This window comes from Alligator sinensis, unplaced genomic scaffold (assembly GCF_000455745.1).
Source record: "Alligator sinensis unplaced genomic scaffold, ASM45574v1 scaffold1339_1, whole genome shotgun sequence".
Taxonomy (NCBI): Eukaryota; Metazoa; Chordata; order Crocodylia; family Alligatoridae; genus Alligator; species Alligator sinensis.
The window spans coordinates 910,938-935,276 of record NW_005842490.1 but is presented as its reverse complement, the minus strand read 5'-3'; the positions used below and the strand labels follow the sequence as shown (position 1 = coordinate 935,276).

General features: G+C 45.0%; 1 protein-coding gene and 1 long non-coding RNA gene across 2 annotated transcripts; one reads left to right on the top strand and one right to left on the bottom strand.

Moving 5' to 3' along the window:
* Positions 1–10,065: 10,065 nt before the first annotated feature.
* Positions 10,066–13,228, bottom strand: GADD45A (growth arrest and DNA damage inducible alpha). Its single transcript, XM_025212871.1, has 3 exons — positions 13,194–13,228; positions 12,794–13,004; positions 10,066–10,791 (listed from the first exon to the last, which is right to left on the bottom strand). The coding sequence occupies exons 1-3, from the start codon at positions 13,226–13,228 to the stop codon at positions 10,678–10,680; spliced, it is 360 nt and encodes a 119-aa protein (XP_025068656.1). The 3' UTR covers positions 10,066–10,677.
* Positions 13,229–13,257: 29 nt separating this feature from the next.
* Positions 13,258–19,110, top strand: LOC112551519. The gene is made up of 3 exons (XR_003095809.1): positions 13,258–14,574; positions 18,204–18,304; positions 18,777–19,110. It is a non-coding gene; the product is annotated as an uncharacterized LOC112551519 (long non-coding RNA).
* Positions 19,111–24,339: the final 5,229 nt, after the last annotated feature.

The window sequence follows — 24,339 nt, the reverse complement described above, 5'->3', positions numbered from 1 at the left end:
TAATCCGACCTTACACTTGCGATTCTTCCTTCGTTGTTCTGCAAGTGAAGTCACCTCCAAATTGGGACAGTAAGTTACAGGTTTTTATTGAGTGAGCTGCCGTCAGTGGGCTCCTCCTACTCAATTTGTCACAACTCCCAAATTTGGGCTCGGATCTTACTCAACAGAAATTACCTTTGTTGAGCATTTTAAATTACTCTTGGGGAGACTTCTTCCATATCACTGTAAATACCTTTTTTTTTTTTTTTTTTTTACCAGTCTGGTTAAAAGGCCCTAGGCTTTGATGTTTCGGAACTCATTTGCTTTCTTTGTAAAAGACTTCTAAAGATACAATTTAAATTAAGGCTTTAAGTGAAGTCAGGACATTTTTCATGTAGCCCCAAAACAATGAGCTAGATAAGGAGATAAATCCTATCTTCTTCCTGAAACTGGCTAATGGGCAACCTTTACAAACATTCAAACTATTTCATTCAATATGACACTGCCCTGAATTTGGTAGGTCCCTAAATATAAGCCAAGTTGTCAGCCATGCAGAGGGCTGCCTGCCTAATGGTGTTGCATACTGGCAGAAGTGATGGTGACTTTTGTAGAGAATTCAGGCTCAAAATAAATATTGTGGGACAACATGACAGACTTTATAGTCCAGTTTGGCCCATCACCAAGGTTTACATTTTGCAGAGTGAAGAGAAGACACGGTACTCTTGTATCATACTGCAGAATATTTTTAATTTCCCCTTGTGGAAGGAAAACCTTCACAGTATAGCAGACACAGTAGCATGAGCCTGCTCTCACAGCAAGTCAGAATTGGAAGCCCTGAGAGGAACTCCAACTGCAACAGTCCCTCTCAGGTAAGTATTAACTTAGTTGCTCAAGGATGACAAACCTCAATCCCACTGTTGTCTTTTACCATTGATCAAGAGGGAAGATCTGCAAGTGACACTTCTCATTCTGGTTCTGCGTATTGGTGAGACTTAAGTGTTAGTTCCATGCTTTGCACACAATAAAGGAAAAGCCATGGCCACCAGGAGAGTAACCAGACCTTAGGAGTCCAAGAGAACATGCACGCTCATTCTGAGCTTCTGCATGGTCTGTATGTATTAGGCATTGGATTATGATGTCTCCAGTAGATGGAAATTGAATAAGTACCACTAGTTTTGTCATTCCCTGATATGCTCCATTGTAGTTCCATTGGTGTGATGGTTTTGCCTGCTTACACCAGCTCCGCATCCTCCTTGAATGAGGATCCCTGACTCGAATATACTTTGAAGTTTCTCAGAATTCTCCTTCTGTAGTTGTCAGGACCCTCCTTAAATCTGTGCTCAGGACATATCTGCCTCCAAAATTCCAGTGTGGCTATGAGACGACCCCTATTGATATCCTCAGGCTAACTATTGAGCCTCTTTAAACCACATTTCTCTCTCCCAATCTCTTTCTATCAAATCTTTCATCCTTTATAGCCCTTTCTGTTCTATTTCATATGTATGCCTGACAGGTTTGAGCAGGGGGAAGAGGCATGGACAGATGAAAAATTTATACTGGGTAAAAAGAAAGTGGGGAGGAGGGGCAGCTGGGCCACTGCTACTCTGAAAACTGTTTGTATGTCATCTCATATCTCAGTCTCTCTCTCTTTCATATGACATTTTAGGATTACAACATTCATAGGTTAATATCTAATTTTGATAGCCATTCGACTGCTTCGGGGTAGCTGCATGACCTAATTGGGCAATCGTTCACAATGTGTTGCACTGTCTGAAAAATTGCACCATAATTGCAGCCCAGACTCTGATTCTCCATTTATGGAGTAGGTGTCCACATTTTCCATAAGTGTCTGGATGCAATTCAGGGAAGACCAAATCTTTCTTGGTAGGTCAAATCTTGGCTGGGGGATTGTAGGGTCACTAACAATGGACTTCTGCTACACGTTGGTATTTGCCCAGGCTTCCTTCCATTGTTTTTCGATGCTCTTGTTATCATCATAGAGCTGCTTGGTGTATTTTCATAAGGTTTTTCTAGATCTGTGCCTATCCAGTGGTAGTGTAGAGATGTCTTTATTGATTGGGAGGTTTGGGTTACTGATGGCCTTATGTCAGGGGTAGGCAAAATGTGACCTGGGGGCTGGATGCGTCCTGCCAGGCCATTCTATCCGGCCCACGGGGCCCCTAAAAAATTTAGAAAATTAATATTTATCTGCCCTGGGCTGCCTGTCATGCAGCCCTTGATGGCTTGCCAAAACTCAGTAAGTGGCCCTCTACCCAAAATAATTGCCCACCCCTGCCTTACAGTATTCCCTTACACGTGTGCATCATTCACTAGGACTAGAAACCATGGCAATGGTGTACTTTTTATGGAAGCCATAATAATGGCATACTTTTAGCATTCCTGCTGTAATCTGCATAGCTGCATTTAACTGTGTATCAACAATCTGTGTGCACACTTTTGTTCCAGGCTGAGGAGCAATATTCTGCTGCCCAAGAAAAAAGTGCTAGAGTAGCCATAAGAAGCATGGTTGCATTTGCTCTCCATGTCATTCCAGCCTGTTTGTGCACAAGGTTAACTCGTGCTTTTGGATTTTTTAGCAACATTCCATAGATGTTCACAAAGGGTGAGGCTTCGATCAAGAGTTATACCAAGGGATTTTGGGAACTTCTCATGCTTAACCTCTTATCCACAGAAAGTGGAGATGCTCGAACACCTGTAAAGGGCCTCCTGATCAGGATTACAATCCCAACATCTCAGTAAGAAGCAACTAAGCAGTAGTAATTTAGTTCTGTTTCATTCAGGGATAAACTGTTCCAGTTTAGCTCTTTGTGCAAGATAAGGTAAGTAAAATAAAGCAGATATACAGAGCAGCAGGAAGCATCTCCCCTACACTTCTAACTTGGAATTATTAGTTCATTAGTCCATGACTGGAGAAGGCAAGAACAGTCTCTTATTTTCTCACTGTGGTTCTGAGCAATATTGTACGAAAATTTAATTGGGCACAAGTGTGGGAGTGTGCATCATGCAGGTCATCCCAGCCAAGTGCCAGTCATATGAACTTAATGCCAGTTGCCCTGTAACTTGTTTGTGCCACGTTTTGTCAAAAAACTGCTTTAGAAATGTCTAGTTAAAAACACACTTTTTTTCGTGTGTGTGTGTGTATGAGAGAGAGGAAGAGAAATTATAGCTATTAAACTTTTAAACCTATAAAAATATCTGAAAACTGTTCTAAAGCCTCAGTCTGCTCAGGCCATAAAACTACTACACTATCCCCCATGAAAAAGGGACTTAGGGAAAAGAATTCCCAGCACCCAGAAGTATAAAGCATTTCTGTTTCCTGAGTGCTTTGAATCTTCTGTATCTCAGGCCAGTGCCTCTGTATGCTTCCTTCATTCCAAATCTATCTGCTAAATTAAGCTCTTCCAAATGACTGCATCAGGCAGGGCTCTTCCAGTGTCAGAGACTGCCTGATCCTGAAGGGGGCACCAAAATGCAGCACCATCTGCCGACCTGTATAGAACAACCTGACGCAGGTGACATCATGCTCACTCGTAATGAGTGAGCATAATGATAAGCATCACCCAGAAGGGCACTTTCAAAAGTACTTTTAATGTGCACAGAGATCTACAGCCAGCTGTCCTCCAAAACTACCTACGGCCTCTCACGTTCCTCTCTGAAGATCCCCACTTCTTGTAAAAAAAAGGGGACAGCAAATACCTTCAAAGGGATTCTTTCAAGTTAAAGACATGACATCTGTGGCGGGCCAGTACGGGGTGCTCCTGTGCTGAACCACCCACCTCACTGCACCCGACCACCTTCCGGGCTCCGAGTGCCTCCTTGGGGGTGCCTCGTGTCTAGCCGACCCCTTCCTGGAGTGCAGCCGCTAGCCTGGGGGTATTGCTGACACCACCCAGGGATGGGCTTGATCCTGGCATAGTGTCTCCTGGGAAACAGGCCTAGTAGCCCTCGAGGGTACGTGACTCGCTTCAAGAATTTGGGATGCTTCCCTCAGTTGGAAGCACAAGTAGTGGTCTCCCTTAGCCGAATCAAGGGGACCCCAAGGCATAATCTAGACCTACTCCCAATAAGTCTTCCACACTAGGTACAAAGGAGAATGTTATTGGTTACAAGGAGTAGGGCTGGAATAGGGTACAGAGTTGAGTATCAGAGAAATCCCACAGAGCAAACAGAGTAGCTGGGGTAGCCTTTGATCACGCATCTGAGTTCCTGCAAGCTATATATGTAGTTAGATCTCAGGTAGCTTACTCACAAGCATCATCCAGAGGCAGGTGAAGATTCCCCCTGGAGGCAGGCAGTTCCTTGATCATGAGTTTCCAGAGAGAGCAAGTTTCAGATGGTCCAGCTCTTCTCCCTGAGTTTTCATCATGGCTACTGCCTCCCCTCCTGGGCAGTCCTTAACTTACATAGCCCTTATGACCTCATTTACTGCTCCAATGGAGGCCAGCACTTGTTGGCTGCCAGCCAACCAATTTGAAATGCGTCACTGGTTGCTGGGCAGACTGGCAGTCTCTAGCCCACTAAGGAGCCCAAGCCCCTCACCCAGGTATGTGATGCCAGTCAGGTAGGCAGAGAGAGCAGGTTTCCCCCCTCCCTCAGGAATGTATCCAACTCAGGTTACCTAAAGGGAGAGGGTAGGGTGTGTACCCTCTGCAGGGCCCATACTAACCAAATTGTCACAGAGCAGAGTTTTTGGGGAGAAACAGAGGTGGTCTTCTGCCACAACATCTTCAGTGTTCCATGGTGCTGCTGCCCATGGCTACCCAAGCTGCCTCTCTTTAAAACATCCTACTTTACATCCTGCTGTTCGGTTCCTCCTGGCACTTCCCTTATGACTATGCTCCAGCCCTGTCCCATTTCGTGTTCCTTTTCTAATCCCAGTCAGTGGCCCAGAGTTTGAATTGCAAGTCCAGGGTTGAGAGAAAATTCTCTGGAGTTTTCTTAATGTCAGAAGAGTGTCTTGCTGTATTCTTGGCTTTACAGATCTAGGTCTGGACCACATAAGTGATCCTGAATATGAAAACTGCCCAGTGGCTAATCCTGTTTCAACAGGAGTCGTTGACATAACTCTTGACATCAGTGAGCGCAGGACAAGACCCTGATGACAACAGGGCTCTCAGATTACTGGCATAATATAAATCTGAATAAAATAGCATTCCCAAGTGTGGCCCATAGCCAGCAACCTGTGGGGAAGCCCTGTGCCAGTGAAATTCCTTGTGGCCCAGTTGGACCCAATGTTAGATGATGCTACTTAACTGTACGTGCAGAGCCCCAAATGTCTGTTTTCAGGCTGTTGTTATATTGTGCACTCAGTGCTGCCTTGGCAGGTCTGCTCCTGCAACTTGCTAAATGGACATTTGCTAATGCTTATTCTTAGCCATTAAAATAATGGACGTCAAGAAAAGGGACACATGCAAAACTCCTGGCTCTGCTGTAGTCGATGGCAAATTCTTTGTAATGCAGTGGGATGAATATTTAACCCAGAACCTTTTGTTGTCACCCCTTTTAGCAGTCCTGCTTCTGTGGTGTTTTTGCATAGACTTGTTCTTTATATGGGCTGACCAGGCTGTTGCTTGTTACAGCACCTTTCCCAGGTACCTGCCTAAGGCACCTTTTTAATGCCTTTATGAGTCATGGGGAAGTGAAAGAGATCTTTTGGTGCCTGAGGGAGGGGGTTCATCCTGGGCATGAGGTGATTCCTACCAACTTTGAAAAACCAAAGCTGGCATGAAGGCGAGTTCCAGTGAGACTGCAAAACGAGTCCCTGTTTAGTATTCTTGTATCTGCTCTAAGGGTTTCACATGCGCAAGTTAAACCGCAGAAAGCATCCCTGTAGGACAAATATGATCATTTTGTAACAAGAGATGGGAGGACTTCAGGATCTTGCAGTAGTTGTCCTGTTGCCCATGGTCACATAGTAAGTCACCAATGGAGCTAGAAATTGATCCCATAACTAAGCGGTGCTCAACCCCCAGACCCATGGGCAATATTTTGTCCCTGGTGTCTTGTCATCCAGCCCATGGGACTTCCCACAGGTCCAAAAATTTGGTGGCAGGTTTGTGCTCACATGGAGCTCTATCCAGGGCTGGGTGGAGGCAGCACAGGACTTGATCCAGCCTGCAGACAGGCCCTGAACTACTCATCTGACCCATGGGACCAAAAGCTTGAGCATCATGGCCATTAGTTGTGCCTCAGCCCTATGCTCCAACCTCTAGATGTAATCTAGAAACTTAGCTCTGCTCAAATGCCTAAGCCTCTTTGTAACTCCTTGACACTGTTTAAAGGAAAAAACGTTTGTAGTAATTAGTCTGAACCTTGCATCTTTTAATTAACTTCTATGTACCTTAAGTGAAACTCATTACTACTACTGCACAGTATGGGATCTGAAATACTCAATTGTGTTGTAGGCCACATAGTGCCCAGGGATAAAAGGTTCTCCTTTAATGCACATAGTAGACACCAAGGTTTCTGGAATAGAAGGGTCCATGTTCTGTCTCCACAAATTTCAGTCACTGTATGTTGCCCCTAAGTGGTATAACGGTGAAACAGTAGGTAGCCACAGATGGGTTACAATACCTTTCCTGAGAGCGGTTTAGGGTGATATGTGCCGTTGAGTGAAGAAGGCCACAAAGGAGTTCATGCTCCTTTTTCTGCTGAAATGCAGCCTCCAGCAGAGTTGGAACAAAACAGCCATTCAGCATTAGCAGCACTGCACACTGGGCTTAAAAGGGAAGTGAAGAATAACTCCAACTAAAATTACACAGGTAAGTTTAGGTGATTTTTTTTAAAGCATGACTGCAAAGTAATTAAAAGTGGATTAAAACAGCCCTGCTCCTCTGCCCTCCCTTCCTTCATGTTTGTTGCTGCAGGTTTTACAGGGTGTTAAGTTTTGAAATTTGTTCTGTTTTACTGTGTAGGCTCTTGTACTGTTCATGTGCCCATACTGTGTGATCATTGTTGATCTCTGGCTCCAAATACTCCAAACCAGTCATTAGTAGTTTGGCACAGTGATGTCTGTGTTTTAGTACACAGTGTCTATTATGCCAGGGTTCCTTAGCACTCTTTTCTGTGTTGTCGTGTCTCCACTACAAACAAACACAAACACTAGTGTTAGAATTTGCCTGCTTGTAACACTGCAGGATACATTTTTGTTCACACTAGATTCTATAGGCATTTTGTGTATGACCAGAATAAAGTGAAGCTAGTCCCTCCAGATAAATAGTTATGTAACCTACCCTCCAGATCCCAAGTCCAACCACAGCTGGCTGGAAAGTAGTGTCAAGTTTGTAGAACAATTTGAGGGCTATTTTGCAGACCTGTTTGGTTCAGTCCTAGGCGTATTTTCTGAAATCTCTAGCAAACTGGAAGCAGTCTGAATCCTGAATCTAATTAGTAAATTTGACATGCTTGCCAGTTTGATAGCCAATGACAGATGAAACTGACAAACGTGTCAATTTTACTGAGAAACTTGAGTGAGTTTTCAGGGATCCCTGCCCCTGGGTACATCCACCAAGGCTCCAATGAATGCTCATCAAATCTGAGATGTTTCAAATGAAAAATTTGGGGCCCTCAATAAGCTGGCATTTTTAATGAAACTTTGCTTTATTGAAAAAATTCCAAGCAGCTCGAATTCCACCAGTCATTACCTATCTACTTTTCTGACTTAAGAATAAGCAAGAAAAGGAAGAAAATCTGGGTGGCAAGAGCATAAAATATCTAGCAAACAAATTACACATTTTATATGCAAATAGATTTAAATTGTTTCCTGCTTGCATTTTTGCTTCTAATTTACTACTTGCACAACAGGAAGAGACTTTCGAGATGGGTGTGAGTTGGAGAAATGTCTAACATATTAAGCCTACAGCGTGCATTTAAAGTGCTGGTAGTCAATTTGCATGTCATAGTAGGGAAGGAGATTAGAATATAAAGCAAGAGTTAAAAATCAAGTTGAAAATAATGTTTTCAATAAATTCCCTTCTTGTGCAGCTAACAGTGCTCAAGAGTTAACCTGATCTAATTGTCTCTTCATTATTTCTGCTGTGATATTCTGCTTTTCCCACAGCCTGGATAGCGAACATAAACTGACCATTATTCCTTTTGCTAGGGGTGCAGATTTTTTTGGTAGATACTGATGGCCAATTATTAACCAGCCATATCGGCCAATACCAATCCAATAGCCAATGTGCAGCCCAGCAGCTTGAACCCACTGGGGTCTTCACCTCCCACTCTGTCTCCTCTCTTTTGCATCTCAATGCTCACTGGTGGAGGTCTAGAATTGCTGTCTGGAATTCCCCGATTCCAAATCCATCCTAGATCAGCCCTACCCCCAAACCAGCAGCTGCCCTCTACACTCAGTTGGAACTGCTTTTGTCAAAGCCTCTAGTGATGTCACAGAGGTCAAAGGCCAGAACCAAGACTCCATCCTCTTCCTCAACCTGTCAGCTGCCTTTTACACACACGTGCACTTTATGCAATCTTGTCCTCCTTGGTGGTTCTTCTGGCTTTCCAATCACTGCTTCAATATGTGTTTTGCAAGATCCTCATCTCTTCAGCTTTCTGGAGGTGCATCCAGTAAGCTCTGTTCTTCACAAATTTCTCTTCTCCTACATCTGTTCTCCAGTAATCTTCTCTGTAAACACAATTTTGATTACCGGCTCTAGGCTGATGACTCACATACCTACCTCATGACTTCAGACCTGTCTTCTCCTATCCAAACTAAAACCTCAGCTTTTTTCTGACTTCCTCTTCTGGATGAGCAGCCATCAGCTTAAGCTCACTGTGGCCAAAACAGAGACCTCAATCTTTCTCTCCTAAGTCCCCCCAGGTTTCCCATGCCTAGTCTTCTCTTGATTACTGTGGACAACTCTATCTGTCTTTCAAACCTCTAACCAGGGCAGCATCATTGAGCCAGACTTTTCTGTAGGTCCCCACATGTAGGCTGGGTCTAAATGACAGCAGGGGTTGCAGCAGCTGCAGCTCTGAGACACAGGAAATACTGCCATGGCTGCTGTGTGGTTGGACAGGGCTGTCCAGGGCTGGAGCTACCCAGCGCCCGCCACCCCCAAGCTCCCCAGTGCACAGGACAAGGGGAGCCCAATCAGCCCCTTGCAGGCTAGAACTCTGCCAGCCGGCGAAATGTTTTTCTTCTTTAAAGGAGAATCAATCCATTGTTAAAGCTTGTTCATGACCCTTGCGTATAGTCTTGCTACCCACTTTTGGGTCATCGGGGTTGAAAAACGCTGCCTTAGATCACGAAGTGCCGAAGGGTGAATGCAGAGTGGATGGAAAGCCAACCAATACCCCTATAAATGAAGACAGAGGAGATTCTAAAGTTGTTGAGAAAGATGACAGTCTAGCACCTGGAAGGCTTCTCCAGATTGGGCCAGCAGAAGAATGAAAAAGAAGACTGAAATGTTTTGTCATAAAAAGGTGCTGGTGACACTGTTCATCTTTAGAGTCTGTGGAGTTCTACACCCTTTCACAAATGTAGTAGTCCAAGAACACCAGCATGTTCAAAGCTTTTTTCCTCAAGGACTGAAATTTTCTTACAGAGAGGAACCTTTGCTCACGTATCCATGACCACTTCACCCTAAGCACTATTCCTTGCTGTGGCTTTTCACTTTAAGGAGTAAATCTGATCAAAAGAAAGAGTCCCAGGGGTGGGCAGAAGTATTTGCAAGTAATTAGGTTGCATATTGCATCAGATAAAGAGGATCAAAGCCTCATATTAGATTGGCAGAGTAAGAACCTTTGAGGAATTTTCAAATGTGTGTAAATCCCATTGTTTTTCAATAGGGCTGAGGCTTCCAAATAACGTAGGTACTTTTGAAAATGCCACCTCCCTGAGCCTGTTGATTTTGTACCACAAAGTACTTAGCACATTTTGGTGTTCTGGAAGACCTCATACTGAGAAGCCTCATGTACATTTTACATCTGTAAAAACGTGTAACCTATTAAAGCTTGGGTTTTGAACCTCCCTCCATATGCATCTTGCCCATAAAAGTCCCACAGCATTGCAGAGTATTGAATCTGCCAAGAAAATAGAACTTAACGCTAGGAGTTTGAGGTTTTTAAATTTTATTTCAGTAAAAGAAACACCATCCAGTTTCAAACAATTATATTTTATTAAAACAAGGGGTGGAGTTGTAGACCAACTGTTTAAGGGTATTCCAGTTCTGAAGTTCATAGCATAAATAAATCCTCCATCAATATCATAAAATAACTTAGTAGATCTTAGAATAAAAACCTTGAAAATCAACATTCCAAAATACGATAAAATGGATTTAAATGTTTTGATTAAACCTTTTTGCTCTTGTCACGCTAGAGGTGTTTTAAATGAGAAACTACAAGTTGCACTCGTGAAACTCAAAGGTATTTGGCATAGTCTGCAAGTAACTCAAGCATACAGCACCTTACATCTTCTTGCTATTTTTAGTTTTCATGACGCTTGTTTAATACGCTTTCAGCTTCCACTTCCTTTCCCATCACTTTTTCACTGCAGAGTCCACTTCTTCTGTCCCACACAACGTGTAGTTCAACTTCAGTCTAACCCACTTGACATCAACTTGTTTTGTTTTTTGTAATCCTTGTGTCAGGGTAGGGAGTTACTTCCTGAGCAACTGCTAAAGTATTTTAGAACTTCAGTGCAATTTTGTTCAGTTCGTTTACATCCAAATGCCATCACCGGTCAGGGAGATTAACCACTGGAACCCACTGATCCATGTAGCGACTTTCACGACAAAAGCACATTAGCTGACTCAGTGCTGGATCCTTCCACTGAGAAGCATAGGGGTTCTGGAAAAGACAGAGTTGATTTTAAAACAAAAAACTGTGACTGGTTTCAAATGATTAGTGTAAAAATAATTAAATAAAGAGCGCTATTGTAATGCAACTATTCACATCCAATCCTAAAACTACCCTCTTTCCTTGAATTCATTTTAGTTTGCAACAGGTGAAGTCTCCTCAAGCCTTTTACAGGTTTCTTGCAGTCCTATCTGTATGCAGGAATATAATATTTAAAACCTGAATAAGGATTTTAAGGGTTTCATGATATCGCTGTGGTTGAGGGTCAGAGTATTTTAAACTCTTGTGGTAGATGCTGCCATCCTTCTTGTGTCTTTAAGTTCTGTTTTAATTCTATTGTCTATTCATTAAATCGGGCTTCTCTCATACGTGTGCACAAATACACTTCACACAGAACCTGGTCTCTTAACTGAAATGCAAGATTGTATGTCATGGGTTATTGACTGCCGTATCTTTTTGTACAAAAATCCCCCTGATTTCAATGAATGTTGCAATATCCATCTCAGGCTATTGTAGCTCTATTCTTTTTACCAGCTTCCTTTAGGTGTGATGCACAGTTCTCAAGTATTGCATCTAAAGCTGTCTCCCTCTGCAGGCCAAGAACTTTTAAAGGAACATTCACTGCTTTGTCTGCGATGTAATTTGGCTGGAACAGGACTCTTTAGAACTTGCTTTTTTTTTTCCTTAAGAAGAAATTTCAAAATAGGAACTTTACTTTTTAAATATGTTTTACCCTGTCCCAACAGAATTGGAGCAATTCCCCTGTTTTTGTCCACAACTAGCTTTCAGTTTATAAAATAGCTTGACTTGAAGTATTATTATCACATCATTTAGCACCTTTAAAGTAATCCTCCCCAAAACCCTTAAAGAAAGTTCCTCCTGGCCTACCCTTTTCTGCCAAAAGCAATCCAACCTGCTTATCTAATCCAGTAATGAGGAAAGATGAATATAAATACCCCAGCTGCCCTAACAAGGTGACTCACAGGGCTCACTCCTGCTGCTGACAGGATCTAACATGTTTGAACATGTCCATAAAAGTGGGAAAAAAACTCTATAATCAAATCGGGAGCAGCTCTGATGCAAGTCCTTGGTACAGGAAATAGCGTAAGTAGAGGAAAGGGCACCTCAGTCCCAAGTGCAAAGGGGCCTGATCCAAAATCCCAGCTGCAAATCCAAACTCAGATCCAAGTTTAAAGTGGGCCGAGCTGAAACCTTTCCAGGCTGAAACTCCTAAAGTCTGGAGCCTGTTGGAAACCCAATCTGAAGGTTGCGTTGAAGGCAAACCCAGCTGTACTCAGGCGAAGAGCGGGAATGGGCCCCCTGCTGAAGCAGCAGCACCAGCACCAGCAAAGTGTCTCTGTGCTGGCAAGTCTCCTGTGCTTCTGCTGCCAGCTGGAGAGGGCAGTCACTTGGGTGGCTACGCAGGGGACTGGCAGAGGCAGGAGAAACTAGCACTTTGCTGACTAACCAGGTAGACACGCGTGCACACACACGCCTTGCAGACTAACCAGGTAGAGATGCGCACACACACACGCGCCTTGCATGCGTCTACCTGGTTAGTCTGCATGCATACACACACGCACCTTGCGGGCTAACCAGGTACACACACACATACGCATGCACACCTTGCAGGTGAATCAGGTAGACACACCTTGCAGACTAACCAGGTAGACACATGCATATACACACGCACAGACTAACCAGGTACACACACGCATACACATGTGCACACACCTTGCAGGTGATCCAGGTAGCCACACGCAGGCACACCTTGCAGACTAACCAGGTAGACACGCGCATATACGCACGCACGCACACCCCTTGCAGACTAACCAGGCACACACACGTTGCAGGTGAACCAGGAAGTCACACCGTGCAGACATGTGTGCACGCGCGCACGCACACACAGAGCAGGTCGGGGCGGGCGCAGGGCCCCTGGGGACCCCGCCCCCGCAAGTGGACCCCTTCCCTTCCCTGGCCGTGCGCTACCTACCGTGACGAGCACGCAGTGCAGGTCGGCGGGCGGGTCGGGCCCGGCGCCGGGCGGCGGGAGGCGCAGCAGCTCGGCGAGGCGCGCGGGGTTGCTGACGCGCAGGATGCTGATGTCGTTCTCGCAGCAGAAGGCCTGCAGCAGCGTGAAGTGGCTGGACAGTATCTTACTCCAAGCACAGCCCGGAGGCTTCACAAATATCTGGTCTGCAGTGCTGTATATATTTAAAGCACTGTCCAAATATTAATTAACTACTCCTAATAATATTCCAGTGAGATGGGAAGTAGTAAGGAAAAGGCAAAACTGAAAAAAAAATCTTTGGATCTGATGGGGGTTTGGGATCCAGGACTGAACTTCCAGTTTTCAGAGACTATGCTAGATAGAGTCTCAGGCTGCCAATGACTGAAGCCCTGATATGAGCTTTTGGTTTTGGTCCATGTTGGAATGTTTCCATTACCCGGCTGCGGCGCGGTCCGCCCGGCTCCTCCAGCGTCATCGCTCACCTCGCGCCGCGGCGCCGGCTCTGAGGGAGCGGGGCGGCCCGCGGGACTTCTCCTGCCAACACCCAGCCAACCGCCTCCTCCCTCATTTGCATGCGGCCGCCCCATTGGGTCATGCAAATGTGTCCCGTGTTCGACTTGACCTTGTGCGGCCCCGGCCAGTGCGCGGGGGGGGAGGGTCTTTTTTCTTTTTCTTTTTCTTTTTTTCTCTGCTGGCTGATTGGAGGGCTGGGAGGCCGGTGAGGTGGGGGAGCTGTCAATCACGCGTGCCCCAGCGCTGAGAGTCGCAGTGGGGACCGTTCTTGTCGTGCTGTGGGGAGGGGCCCAGGCGCTGTACTCGCGTGCCTCACCTGGCTCGCAAAGGGGCTGAGCACTCACAGCTCCCCTTGCCTCAAACGTAGCAGCAGGTGCTCAGCACCACTGGCAGCCTCGCCTTCCCCTCAGACAGCATCTGTGCGGTGCAGGGACTTTGCTCCAAGCTTCTGCAGACCCTGAAGGAGGCAGAGCGGGGTGGGGGGGCGACCCTGAAGTGCTACCCTTCAGATCCAGTGCAAATGGAAGTCAGGTCTCAGCCATCAATTCTTACAGACAAAAAAGTAGCGGAGAAGCAGAAATTACTAGAAACTTGTGGCCAGGTGCGTTGCTGAGGGAAAGTGGCAGCTGCACTGAAGTCAGCAGGATAAAGTACGGCAAATGGCAGCTGGCCCTGCACCCCTCAAATCAGCCCCCAATTAGCTAGGCCTGCAAACGTTGAGCGCTGCAGCACTAATCCGTATGAGCCGGTGCAACATCTCACACGTTCGCCCTTTGCTGGCAGCAGTCGGGTTACAGATGGGGGGAGTGTAGCGCCTGGGTTACTGGGGATCTTCCAGTTTATGGGGCCTGCTATGTTCGGGCTGGGTCAGCCCCAGGTTCTGCTGAAAAATTGGGGCTATGAGTACGTCCGTGGGTCTGTGCACAAGCTGACCGGCAGCCGCGACCCTATAGCACTTGGCTGCACGCCTAGTGTCATTCCCTGCCTGCTCTGCAGCAGCTCCAGTCCTGACCCCCTTTTGCCACTCCAGCTGCTCCATTGTGGGGTCTCCTCCTGCACTTCTAATCCCCAGCCAAATTCTGGACCTCGACCCCCTTTCTAGGTTCCTTCTTTCCATTCCTGTTCCCAGGACTTCATTCCCCCAGCAGGATGTGTCCCTCGTCCTTTGGCCACCCTGAGATGAGGCAGGGCAAGAAAAAGACACTGAGGATGGGAGAAGACTGAGAGGCCTGAGGGAGTGTGAAGAGATGGTGGGCACTGGCAGCACTTCTTTCTCTTGGAGGGAGAGAAGCAAGGGGCAAAGGACTCAGGGGAATAAGGCAGAAGCAACAAGGAATACACTTGGGACAAGGGAAGGGAGAATAAATTAAAGGAGATTAAAGCCTAAAAGAGAAAACAAAATTGGGGATGCAAGGGGCAAGCCCAGAGGGCAGAATTGAAGTGAACACTGGGGTGTGTAAGCACTGCTCTCTACCCTGGAAGATGGTGCATGGGAGAGCTCTAGCATCTCCACACCCAGCCACGCTTTGGAAGTCTTGTCTCCCTCATGTAGGGTGTAACCAAAGGTAAAGCAATAGCTAGGAACTAGGAACAAAGCAAACTCCTACATTAAATGCATGGGGTCACTGTAAACTGTTCCCACTGAAGTGAAGCTCTCAACTTTCCCTCATTGTAGACACCAGTTCACCAGACAAAGGTGCCACCTCACATTTGTTATAGCAAGTTAGTGACGTAAGAAGTGCTGATTCATAAAACAGAAATGGCAGAAATCTTTGTACCTAGCCTAAAGCAGAAGGGCACGGGGGAGTCCAGAGATAAATCTGCGAGATGACATTTAAGTCATGTGCTCAGGGCAAGACCTGTTTAAAGAAGAACTCCACCTGTTGGAAATATAAAAGTATGTTGCCTTCGGCTTTGCCTGAATTTATTCTTCCTTAGGAGTGAAACTGCAACAGCCTGTCAGTTGAATTCACCTCTCTTTCTCCTGTCAAGGGGAAAGCAGAGATGCATTTCAGTGCCCCATGAACAGCCATGTCATGCAATGGGCAGCTCTGGTAGGAAGTAATAAACTGCACATCATTTTAAGTCTTGCATTGAGGGACTTAAGCTCGACACACAAGTTAGAACCAGTCCTTGGCCCACTGTCAATTGCCAGTGTATCTCTGTGATATACATTTGGGTGCCCCTGCTTCAGCACAGGTATAACATTTCTATCATTTATGTTGCCTAAGTCAGAATTCCTTGTGTCAATAATTTACTAAGATAAAAAGTGACCTTGCAGTGTTGGGTGGGACAAGTGGGAATTTGTGCCTGAAAGGAAAGACAGTGAAATGCAGGACAGCTGCATTTCATTGCGAAACTGGGGAGATCTGTAGGGTGTTTAATCACAGATATGCCTAGTACAGGAGTAACTGGAGTCACTCTAGGCTTATGCTTATGTCATGGAGGACAGTCTTTGTCTCAGTGATTCTGAATTTCCTTCTGGATCAGAATGGTGTAAGTGTAGTATTGCAACCCCACGCATTCAAGAGTTGTGCTTTTAATGATTTTTTTTAAGTAATCATTGTGTGTTTGTTTTATCTGCCTTCTGGTTTCCAAGACTGTAGACCAATGGTAGGCAACATTTTTTGGCCGGAGCGCCGAAAAAACCACAATGTCACTTTGGAAGGTGCCGGAGTGCCAACATGCTGGAACCCGGAGCAGCTGTTTGCAGCCTCCCAGCTTCAGCCAGCCCACAGAGCCTGGTCTGCTTGCAGCAGGGCTTGCAGCCTCCCAGCCCCCTGCTGGAAGCAGCCTGGGCTCGGTGGCTGGCAGCAGCTGCTTAGAGCCCAGGCTGGTAGTGGTGTGCAGAGCAAAATGGCCTTGCGTGCCATGCTTGGCACGCGTGCCGGGGGTTGCTGACCCCTGCTGTTGACTTCAGGCTACAATCATAGCATGTTTTCAATTTTTCTCAGCAAACCTCAGTAGCAGATGCTTATTTGTTGTTTGGTTTTTTTTTTAATTGAAAACCCCAAGACCTGACTCCAGCAGCTGGACAAAAGCTAGATTCGTAGTAGGATCGTGAAAGCTGACAGCAATGAAAACAAAAGACACTGTCATAACATAATAGTTTTATCTGTGGCTTTCAATAAGTAGCTGGTAAAACCCCCCCAATGCTCAGCTTTATTTGTTTTAAGAAAAGCCTTTTACAATTGATAATTGTGCAGCTCTTCCAGCTGCTTATGCTAGTGAGGTGCCAAGAAGGAAGTGAAGAAGGTGGGTGGAGAGGTGTGTGCAGCAGGTATCAAATATCGTGACTTGCACAATGTAAGTTGGCCCGCAGCATCCAAGGCCTTCTGAGTTTCAGGGCTTCCAAGTGCTGGGATTAGGAAACATCCTCCTCATAATACTCCTCTCAGGAACATGGGAGTCTTTGTCACCAAGTTTTAGAGTAAGCTTGGGTTGTTTTTAGGAAGCTAAGTTTCTTGAACCTGGGACATTTACTTAGACATGTTTCCAGATTCATACGCTTGCTAATTGCATCATCTTTTGCCATTGCTGAACTCTGTCCTGCAGGTCCTTGCCCTTCACAAAAATTATTTCTCTATGTTGTAATAATTGCATGCGACACGTTAGCTCATAGCTGGTGGAGGGTGTGTTCTAAAAGCCCAAGATTCAGGGTATGTCCACTCAGCAGAGACAGACTCCTAGGTTTGCAACGCAGATGCCCTACACAGCCAACGGCTCCAAGCCTGTGAGAGGGCATCCATTCTCTAACAATTCCAGGCAGCTTGTTGCATGTGAGCCTTTCAGGTGGGATCTTGCAGCAGAGACCCTCTTCCCATGAGAAATACCATGTATTTGGTTTCTTTAGCTCATACAATTAAAATTACTTTCCTATGATTGTACGCACTTTGCCACTAGCTTGTCTGAGGGACAGGATGTCTATACTACATCCACAGACCTGCAACTCATGTACATATGCCCAAGCAAGCAGAACAGTTGTACTAGCACAGAGCTCAGTCAGCCTGCCAGAGAAGCTATGTAAATACTAGGGGGCTTAGCCTGTGCTGAGCTCCAGCCTACCATCTCTCTCTGCCCTTAATAGTACCTGAGCTAGCTAGAATAAAGGATGCTCAGATACAGCTACACCAGCTGCAGTCATTACAGCACAGACATACCTATAGGAGGAGAAATATAAGGTTGCATCCTCAGTCTCTGTCCTGGCTGAGCTATAAGGGAGGAACAGGACAGGGAAGAGGCAAATTTGGCTTTAAGCCACTTCTGAATGAGACTATATTAAGCCTGTTTATTTAGCTGCTCATGTGCATGTTGTAGAACTATTCCTAGGTAAGTCCAAAGGTGAAGTATATGTATAAATGTTTGGCACAATATTGCAGAACAGGCCAGTACACAGGGCTTTTGTTTTACACAAATATATGTACAGGTGTTGTGTGTAGCCATTGGAGATATATATGTATATATGTGTGTGTATATATATATATATATATACACACACACACACATATATATATGAGTATTTAGTACCTCCTTCCTATATGCAGCTAGGTGAGGGTTAGCCTAAAATTGTATGCACAGGTAGGTACATAAGCATTTTTTGCAGCATTTATTCAGGTTGCTTTGGGGGTATAACTTATTCAGTGACTGAAACCTTTACAGTTGCAGTACAGAGTAGCTCTAGCCCTGGGACATTCCTGTTTGTCTTTGTTTCCCTTGTGTTAGCTGAAGTGCAATGCCCAGAACTAGTCTCAGAACTGGCAAGTGATCTGTTCCATCTCCTCTGTTTCTCGTGTCCTTTTTAGCCAAATGATCATTTTCCTATCACTTTTAGTAGCTTGGGATAATAGTTTTAACAAATACTTTTCCTGCTATTTTGCAGGTTTGGGTATATTTCCTAGAAGACAGTATTGTGAAATCAATGGAGCAGCACTGATCTACATCAGCTACGAATTGGAGCATGACTTTTTATCAAGTTCTATGGTATGTGCAAAGTCTGATCAAAATGTCTGAAACTGGGGCATGGCCAGAGAATGCATGTGCTGCAACCTCCTTCAACCCCCCAGTAGCCTGGGCTTCATTTTGGGGCTGATTTAGTGAGGGGTGGTTAAAGCATATGCTTTCTACTGAAATTCTCTGTGATGGCCAGCAGATGATGGGTAGGGGCATTTGTGCAAGAAAGACTCCTCATCACCCTCTGCAACAGAACAAATCTTACCTTTTCTATTCCCATACCTAGCTGCCTATGAGCCAGGAGCTGAGCTTGAGCACACTGTTCTGTCTGATACTGATCTATGTAAAACTTAATTTCCTGGAGAAAACAATTCATCCTCTTTAGCTTACACAGCCTGCACCTTCCAGCCTAGTATTTGGCCAGGCATTATGATTTATTCTTCCCTTTGGTAACAGTGCTGGCTTCCCACATTGTGCTAAACTGTGTTTTCAAATTCTGCAGATCACCTCAAAGGATGTGTAAGCAGAGTCATTTGCCTTCTGTGTCTCTCTGACTTTTGCTGCCATATGTTCCACTTCACTCTGAAAGAGCTACAGGGGAGGGTTTGTTATAATCAGAACTGTGTCAAAGATCATGCTTTCTCAGCTGTTGCAAGAAGGAGCAATCCTCCCTTTTCTAGACAACCTGTATTTGCTGTGTGATTATGCTCAAGAACCTTTGCAGAGACAAAGGGAAAGATCCTTAGCTGGTGTAAGCAAGCAGAGCCCTGTGGATTTCAGCAGACTACACCGATTGATAACAACTGAGAATCTAGCCCTGAAAAATCTATTAAAAACTCTTGGCAATGTTGTTTAATATGCCTTATTATCTTAGCCTTTTTCTCTGTTCCTTCTAAATGGCCACTTAATTTTTCAAAACAGAGTTAATGAAAGTGAGCAAAGTTGGTATTTGTTCTGTATGCTGTACATAGATTCTTTTATTTAAGAATCATTTAGTAAGATGTAGGTATGAAACTATTTGCCCTTGCACAGTGTGAAGTGGTAATCAAAAAAGTACTTTGTGGCTCTTTAGTGACTTCTGACATGGCAAGGGAAACTCTCTAATTGTTATAGGCTCCTTTCATTAGGTTAGCTCAGACTGCATATTGTTATTTTCTACCTTAGAAATGATGAGATGTGAGTTGACAACATATGACATAAGAAAATACATCACAAAGGCTGAAAATGGAAAAGCTTCTTTTGCAGCAGGTAGAAGGGTGGCAGATGGCTAGACAGCAGCAAAACAGGTGGAACCATTGTTTGACAACCATCTGAATTAAGTTTGGTTAATTTGCCATATCTCTATTTATCCCTAGCAACTCAAATCTCAGACTTCATCACAATATATCAGGTTTATATCTTGCAGACAAAGTGTCAGTGCAATTCCATCTGTGATTGCTCGCAGAGCTGAAGCTGGCTTAAAGTCAGTGGCTTTAAATGGTGTCAGCAGCCCCCCAAAACTAGGGCACTAAAAACCCATTCAGTGGTAAACATGTTTATTTCTTAAAAGATTTTCAGTCCCAGGAAAGTTTCCTTCATGTTTCTGTACACTGACAAACCCCCAAAGAGGTCTTATTGCCACACAGATTAATTATCATCCTCTGGCGTTGATTTCCAAAACAGATTTAGCTGAAGTGGTAAAGCAGATGCACCCCTGACCTCTTTCAAATGGTCTCATAGTCAGCAGAGTTGCTTACTCAAAGGTTTTTAATCACGGGTCAAATATTGGCCAGGGTAATTAATTTGCCCTTGGAGAATGGGGAATGTGTGTGTTTAGATGCACTGTTTGCATTCCCTATTCTCTACTCACTTGGACAGACTAATCTCATTTCAGACCTGGCTGGTTTGTGAGTAAGGTTATAGCAAAAGGGGTAATAATGTATCTCAGCTACCTTTGCTTGCATGAAAATTCCTTCTTTGTTTTATACATAGACAAAGCACAAGGACATTCTTCAATAAGACTGCAAATAAGTTGAAATAGGTGGGATCATCTTAGTCTATCGCGTATTATTAGTTGTGACTCGAACGGGTCAAAAAGGGTTTCTGAACAATCAGAAGACGCTGATGCAATGAAATTGAAACATTTAATGGAAATATACTGATTTTTTTGTCTAAATTTTTAGTGGAAAATTTTCAGCGTTTTGTTTGTATGAAATTGACACACTTTTTTCCATGAAAATCATAGTTTCACGTCAATGTTACTTACTTGTTATTGTAATATAGCACATAATAACATTTAAATGAACAACCATTCAGGAACACATTTTTAAAGAAAATTGCTTCTGTGGGAAATGACAAAATATCGACATTTTTGCTCTGAATCAGGACAAAGGGTGATTCTGAGATGTTGGGATTTCTCACAGAATGGAAATTCCAAGTTTATCTATCTGTAAGTTGACAGTAGTGCTTCATGCAGTAAATCATTGGGTCCTTGACCACTGCAGGCACATTGAAAGACCAAGAGGTTCAGTCATTACCAAGTTTATCCCTTTTCTCCTTCAGTGGCTTTCAGTTATTTTGGGATTCCACTGTTTTGTGCCAACATATAGAGGGTGCAGATGGAACTGACAATGTTCACCTGATCTGGCTCCAGAAAGTGGTCTACAGCCATGCATTGCTGCAGATAACTTTAAAAGGCCCAATCCCACGAAAATCTGAACCCTCATTGCATGAGGGTACAAATGAACAGGCTCGAAAATGGAGCCTATTCTGTAACTTGTGTCTGAACAACTCTCAACCTGTCGCAGTTTTCAGAATGGGAGGGGGAAAGGGAGCAAAGGGAGTGTGGTCTAGGTTTTTTCAGCCAGTACTGGAGGGTGGGGTGGGTGGATTGGAGCCCCCTGAAGTGGAGAGGCTCCAATTCACCCACCTCACCCTCCAGCCCTGGCTTGGGAGCTCCAAGAATGCACTTTTTCTGCTCTCTTTCCCACCTCCCATTCTGAAAACAGTATGGGGCTGGGTGGGAGGAGTAGCATTGCTATGGAGACTGGGCTGCAGGCTGGCAGCAAACAGCTCGAATCCCCAACTCCCAGATCCAACAGTGAATTTCTGTCGGGTTGGGGAGATTGATGCAACTCATAGCACTTCCTGCAAAGCGCTGTGAGTTGCACCAGGGAGCTGCTCTTCTGTCTGTACCCAGATTGAGCAGCACTTCTTCACAGGAGTGGTAAGGGAAAGGGCAAAAGTGTAGCCTCCATGCTGTTTTTATATCAGGGTGCAATGTTTCAGAATTGCTTCTGGCTCAAATCTAGTAAAGCTGATGTGGTCCTAGCTGGCCTGATGTGCTATGTGAGTCACACTCCCACTTGCCCCACCATGTTGCGCTTGAAAATTCAGAGCTTGAGATCGATATGGAATCACAGTTGTCCTTTTGTAGATTCCCATCTGGCAGCTGTCACTAAATCTGCCTTTCATCACCTGCCAAAAAGAGCTGAGGGCATTTTAGTCTCTCACAAACCTCTGAACTTTAATCCTTACTTTCATAATTTGCCAGGTTGATGCTTTTAATTCCCTCTGTATGGGTCTTCCTCATAGCTCCATCAAGAAACCACAATTAGCCTCAGACACAGCTGCTCAAGTATTTCTTCACACATGCCCCTTGTAGAGGAGTTCCACTGGGCACGATTCCAGATGGGGCTTAAAGTCTTCCGATGACAGTTGGCTGAAGCCTGCCAGGATGAGGTTGTATTTGTGATACTCTGCCCTGTGTATCCTACCAACCAATCATCCTAGGGACCCTCCTTAAGTAGCCAAAAGGCTCTTTTATTTTAAATTACTGTAATGTTGTTGAGAGGTGCTGGATGAACAGCTCTGAAGTCTTAAGCTCTATCTGCATCCGGAAGTGCACGTACAACACTGGCAGTACAAGCTTCCTCAGACTGCCCCACCAGTGTGACTGAGCCTTAACCTGGCAAGACCATAGTAAATAGTAATAGCAATAATTAGCCTTTTACAGACATTAATGAAATAATCCTCACAACGCCCATGTGAGGTAAGCCAATCATACTAATGTCCTTATTGTACAGCTACAGAAGGGATACTGAGGCTATGTCTACAGCTCTGTTTTGGGCAAAGATGAGGACTCACCCTCAGCTACATGGGACAACATGAATGGTCCCTCCCTGTTTACATGCTCTTGCTGCAATGAGAAGTAGCCAAGGAGAGACAAGCATAGACCGCGGAATGGGGTGGCCCACCCGGGCCATGGCCCGACCAACTTCTAACACGTTCATTTATAAAACCCTCAAATGCGCAATTGTCATTCTGGTTAAAACTGTATAGCTATTTTGAACTGCATAGCTAGCTAAATTAATGTGCCAAAAGTTGGTCAGGCCATGGCCTGGGTGGGCCACCCTGTTCCACAGCCTATGGAGACAAGTACTGGGTAGACTCACTCGTAAAACAGGACAAGAGAACATTCTCCAAAGATGTAGATAAAGACTTAAAATGATGGCAAAGTCACTATATCCCTAAATAATTTATTCTAGTGCATAATTACCATCACTGTTAAAAAGGTGAGCTTTATTTCTTGTCTGCACTATAGTTTCTATAGTTTTTGTTTTAATTTGTTTAGTTTAACCAGAGTTCAGATCATATGATGCTTAGAAGTACTTAAGAAAATGAGCAAATTCAATGAACATTATTATTTTAAGTGTAATGCCAAGGACATAGAACAAATATCAGAGTAGGGATGAAAACTAAGGAGCTACAGGATGTCACTGCCAGGTTCAGATATTAGGTTGTACCGTTCTTACTTACCCATTCAATCTATGGCTTCAAAACCAAGGTGCTATTATATAATAGCTGCTAGAAACCAGATTGAAATGAGCAAGTCAGTTTATGCCTGTCTCCTTGGCTGCCAAATAAAAACCAAATTCAAACTTGTGGCCTTCTTCTCCGCAAGGTAATTTAGCCCTTGCAAAACCCCATCCTGCATATGCCACTAACTGTGAAGTTTAACTCATCTCATTTTAATTGCAGTTGAGCACTTGCTTAAGATTCTAATCAGTTCCTGCTACAGAGTGCAGTGCAGATAAAATGGTCAAAGGCCCTGTAGAAATAGCCAGAGACCATGCATATGCATAACTTTGTAGCCACCAAGGCAGGGCAGGGTGACATTTCAGGGTCCAACTGGTTCAGAGAGGCACAAGCTTTTGTAAGCAATACTCACCTTTTTCAGACGCTGTGTAGCAAGCAGGGGGAGTGGTGGCATGGCTGCATCCCCTTTTTGGATTGCACTGTACCACGGAAGCCTCATAAAATATATGAAGATCCTCCCTCCCTTCCCCTTCCTGCTCAAAGTAACATCCCCTCTCTGCCCCTTCGCCCCCTTCCTCCGTCAGACTTTCCCTGCTGTCCTCGGTATGGGAGGGCAGGGAAGCACCAGAGCTGTTTCTGCTCACTGCAACAGGGCTGGGCTCAGTTGCAGATGGGAACAGTGGCAGCAGGGATGGACAGGAGTTCCCCTTCTTTGCACTTGCTCCAGGCAGGGTGGGGGGAACCACTGCCATACTGCCATGCTGTTGCTGTTGTCCCCTCCCCAGCTCAGCCCTGCTGACTCTGGAACTTCCCTGCCCACGAAGTGGAGAAAGCAGCTATAGGCAGGGGATTTGAGGGGTAGGGAATGAGGAGGGGAGCAGGTGTGCCTCTGAGCAGGAAGAGAAAGGGAGGGGGGATTTTCATCTGCTTTAGGGACTTAAAAAAGTCTGCCCACCCTGGTGGGGACACCCCTGCAGTGCAGGTTGCTGCTCCTGCATCCCACAAAATGCAAAATGAAGGCCTTCACACTGAGAAGTGCACTGAGAAGTCAGTCATGTTCTCCAAAACCCTTCTCTTGTGGACAGAAGTACTCCTGGGAATGTTACTGATGCTGATACAGAAATGGGTACAAATTATAGTTGAGAACAGTTTCATGGAGACTTATAAACCGCCTCCCCCCCCTAAAACCCCTCATGATCCAGGAACAGATAATTCTCTGCCAGTGTAGCCCGGGTACACCCAGGGAGGTGTGCCCTGTCTTCCAATGA

Coding starts and splice junctions, on each gene's coding strand:
- GADD45A (XM_025212871.1), bottom strand. CDS start 13,228: ATGGACCAAAACCAAAAGCTCATATCAGGGCTTCA. Junction 13,005..13,193: donor AAGCTCATATCAGGGCTTCA/GTCATTGGCAGC, acceptor AAATATATACAG/CACTGCAGACCAGATATTTG. Junction 10,792..12,793: donor TGCACTGCGTGCTCGTCACG/GTAGGTAGCGCA, acceptor TGTCTTTTCCAG/AACCCCTATGCTTCTCAGTG.